Genomic DNA, 3620 nt, shown 5'->3' with positions numbered 1-3620 from the left:
ATAATGGATTAATATCCTTTACACACGTTTTTCACACTGTATTTAAATTGATGGTATTGATTTTTTGAGATACATCCTTTATTGAATTTTCGAGATATAGTTTATATACTCTTCAATTGTATGCTTCAAACCTTGATCTTAACGTTTTGATTTCTCATATATTCACAAATGAAGGACGGTTAGCGCCAGTGGCGTAACAACCTTTTATCCATTTAATATCCTTACTCTCCATTAGCGCAAGTTCTTGCAATTATATAGAAAGTTTACCAGGCCAGAATGAAACAAGAAAAGTCCATGGGTAGGGTTTTCATTCACTTTATTGCTGCTGCCTTACAGTTCTGTTTGTCTCTGATGTGTACAGTATGGCTGTCAGTCTGATACATAATAAGCCCTCACCACAGGACAGCTCCGCTAGTGAGTTACTCATGACACGTCACGTGATGCCACTGCCGGGAGCTCCAGGAAGTAGTCATGTGACCGCTGTGTGTCTAACATGTCGGCGCCCGGTGGAGGGAGAGCGGAGTCTGCCGGGCTGGTGAGATCCCTCCGGTGTGTCCGTGCAGTTAGCAGGAGCCGTGTCCCCCACAGTGCCCGGTGTAAGGACAGACTGAGGATCGCCCTGATATTGCACTGTTTGCTGTATGTGAACGCCAGGTAAACGGACAGGAAGCTGACGTATCCGAGCTTCTCTTTTCTTCTTCCTCATTACTGACTAGAATAGCACATGTTTCTATACTCGGCTGGATCATACCCTGACAACTCCACTTTTATACAATACCATATATTTCTAGATCTATATATAATGCCATGGTCTTGTTACAAATAGGGAAGAGTGATTTCTCACAGCGAGTCTCTGAGGTTTTGCTGAAGTGGAAACTCTTTGAGGGGAATTTATCAAATCTGGAGCAGTTGCCCAGGGCAACCAATCGGTTACTCTTATTTCCAAACCCTAACTGAACAAACCAAAGATTGGTTGCCATGGGCATCTGCTCCAGAGGGGAGTTCACCAAAAACTGGAGCAGCTGTACAGGGCAACAAATCCAGGTTGTTTTTTCCCCCATTTTCTAAGCTTAAAGGAGAACTATGGGGTCAGTGTTTTTCCCCATAGTTCTCCTTTTTCCTTTAACTGAGCAAACTGAAGAGAGAAGCTGATTGGTTACTAAGGGCAACTGCTCCAGATTCTGTCTGCTCCAGTTTCAGTAAATTCCCTCCTTAGTTTTCATTCATTAAACTTCTTAGGTGAAGTGTGTATGTTATCTTTATCTAGGTGTTTGTAATGTGAGTTAAGTTTATTTTATTTAGTGTTCATTGTATGTGTTTGACTGTTGATAGTTCATTGTCCTTTTTAAAATCTCTCTATTTGGCTTTATTTTTCTTTCTGTGTAACAGATCAGTGAGGGGACATTTTTTGGAAGAGGTCCAGGATAGTTTGAAGGAGCTTGTTGTACCTCTCAGGAGCTATTTCAACTTTAAAAACATATTCCACCTTTTCCAAAAAATGAATAAATGCACCCACATTGATGTTTAACCTTTTTCATAACTTTAAAAACAAATGTTTTTGCATATATCTACTGCATGCTAGCAAAAACCGCTGAGGGTCTAAATATCCTTTTAGTTTCGGAGCTGGAAGTACTCAATGGACTACGAGTGTTATGACATCACCGCACTTGTGCGCCATTGAGATCTGTGAGTCACTGCCGCAGTGGCAGGCGGGACTTGTAGATTTTTCTTTTCCTGTGAATGAATGATGCAGCAGTGTGGGAGGAGCCACAATTCAGGTAAGTGGGGGAATGTGACCATGCTTTATCTTAAGTAGTTCTTAATGAACCGGCCGAAATTCACACAGTGGGTGCCCCTCGATCAGCTGATCAATGGAGCAGATTAGAAAATCTTTGGCCAAACAGAGCTTGCAGCCAGCGGCTATTCATTGTGCATGGAGGAATCTGTTATATTCCTTTCCTAAAATTAAATTATATTTATATATACAGGGATCAAAATGTCATGCCCTAAGCTACTAGCCAGGCCTTAAAAGTTACTCACCACAAGTTGCCCCACCTAATCCCTACCCTGCCCCGGCCGTAACTCCGCCAGCTCAGCAGTGTGACGCAAAGTACATAGATCAGTAATGTAACGCAAAGTACATAGATCAGTAATGTAACGCACAGTGCAGATGTCTGTAATGTAACGCACAGTGCAGAGGTCTGTAATGTAACGCACAGAGGTCAGTGGTGTAAAGCAGAAAGAACAGGGATTACAGTGCACATAGCTGATCTGATTTAGGTGCCCTCTTCCTCTCCTGTCCTCTTCCTTTCCTGATTTAGATGCCCTTTTCCTGGTGGTGGTGCTGGTTGGGGGGAATAAAGAGATGAATCCTCCATGTTCACAGCTGCAGCCTCCCTTCCGGTCCCGCGCTGCAAAAACTTCGAGCCGGCCAATAGCAGCTGCAGTCTTCCTTCCAGCCTATGGCAGATGAGGTGGGCGGAGGAAGCTGCAGGTGGCCAGGGTGAAGGGAAGACAGCCGAACTGATTCTTCTCCTCCTCGGCGCTCTGTAGCTGCAGCGGCCTCGGAGGAGAAGAATCAGTTTGGCTGTCTTCTCTTCAACCTGTCCAGAGAAGAGAGAGCAATCGCCGCAGAAGCAGCGGTAGTTTAACCCCCCCGCTGATGAATTTTCACTCGCCCCCTCGCAATTTTCACTCGCCAATTGCGAGGGGGCGAGTGGAAATTTTGAGCCCTGATAGATATATATATATATATATATATATCTATCTAATTAGGGATGCACTGATATATCGGCCGCCGAAACATATCGGCCGAAAATGGCACTTTTGGCTAAATGGCTCTAATATTTCCGCAAAGCCCCTAAAAGTAAAGTAAAAAATACAAATATTAAATTTACAAAAATTAAAAAGTTTATAAAAAAATAAATTAAAATAAAATATTTAAAAAAAGTGGGGAAAAATTAAAATAAAAAACATTTTCGGTTTCGGCCTGACATTTTTTTAAATTTCGGTTTTTAAATTTCCATTTCGGTGCACCATCTATATGTTTACCCAGCTTTACACCCTAACCTAACTTTTTAAACCTTCATTTAAAAGCCACCTTCAAGAGGACCTTCACTCAAACACATGGCACCATTCTAAAGTTCATCAGAAGCCCGCCACTCAGGGGGGCGGGCTTGCGATGATCGCAAGTACGATCTGCCTGTCCAAGATGGGCAGATCGTACGTTTTTTTAAATTACCTTACAACCATCGCAAGACAAAGGTCTTGAGATGGTTGTAAGGTGTATGGGCACCTTAATCCAACCCACTCCCTGTTACACATCTGCATGTAATTGTTTTTTTTTGGGGGGGAAGCAAGTATATTTTTTTTCTGATGCTTGCTCCCACTTCCTTATTTCTCACCTAGACCAGGATGATATAACCCTTGGCATCCTGCAGCCACCTGGGAGATCACTTCACACACCCAAGGAGGCTTCATTGCAGTGAATGATCTTGCACATGCACAGCATGGGGCTGACTGTGAGCGATTAGGAAGGGACAGCCCCAGCACAGAAAAAAAAAAGGCTGCAAATACTTCGGCAGTGTGAAAGGCAGCACTGGACTTCTTGGGCTGGTAAG

At 43.3% G+C, this 3620-nt stretch overlaps 1 protein-coding gene across 1 annotated transcript in view; it reads left to right on the top strand.

The window, feature by feature from the left end:
• The first annotated feature begins 473 nt into the window (after positions 1-473).
• Positions 474-3620, top strand: part of NAGPA (N-acetylglucosamine-1-phosphodiester alpha-N-acetylglucosaminidase) — a 21913-nt gene continuing 18766 nt past the window's right edge. The window contains exon 1 of the mRNA XM_018573698.1: positions 474-654. Within this exon, the coding sequence (XP_018429200.1) occupies positions 494-654 (161 nt within the window). The 5' untranslated portion in view covers positions 474-493. The remainder of the gene's footprint in view (positions 655-3620) is intronic.

Source organism: Nanorana parkeri, unplaced genomic scaffold, assembly GCF_000935625.1.
Source record: "Nanorana parkeri isolate BGI_ZX_2015 unplaced genomic scaffold, ASM93562v1 scaffold48, whole genome shotgun sequence".
NCBI classification, from domain to species: Eukaryota; Metazoa; Chordata; class Amphibia; order Anura; family Dicroglossidae; genus Nanorana; species Nanorana parkeri.
The sequence above is the reverse complement of the archived record's forward strand: the minus strand, read 5'-3'. Positions and strand labels throughout refer to the sequence as shown.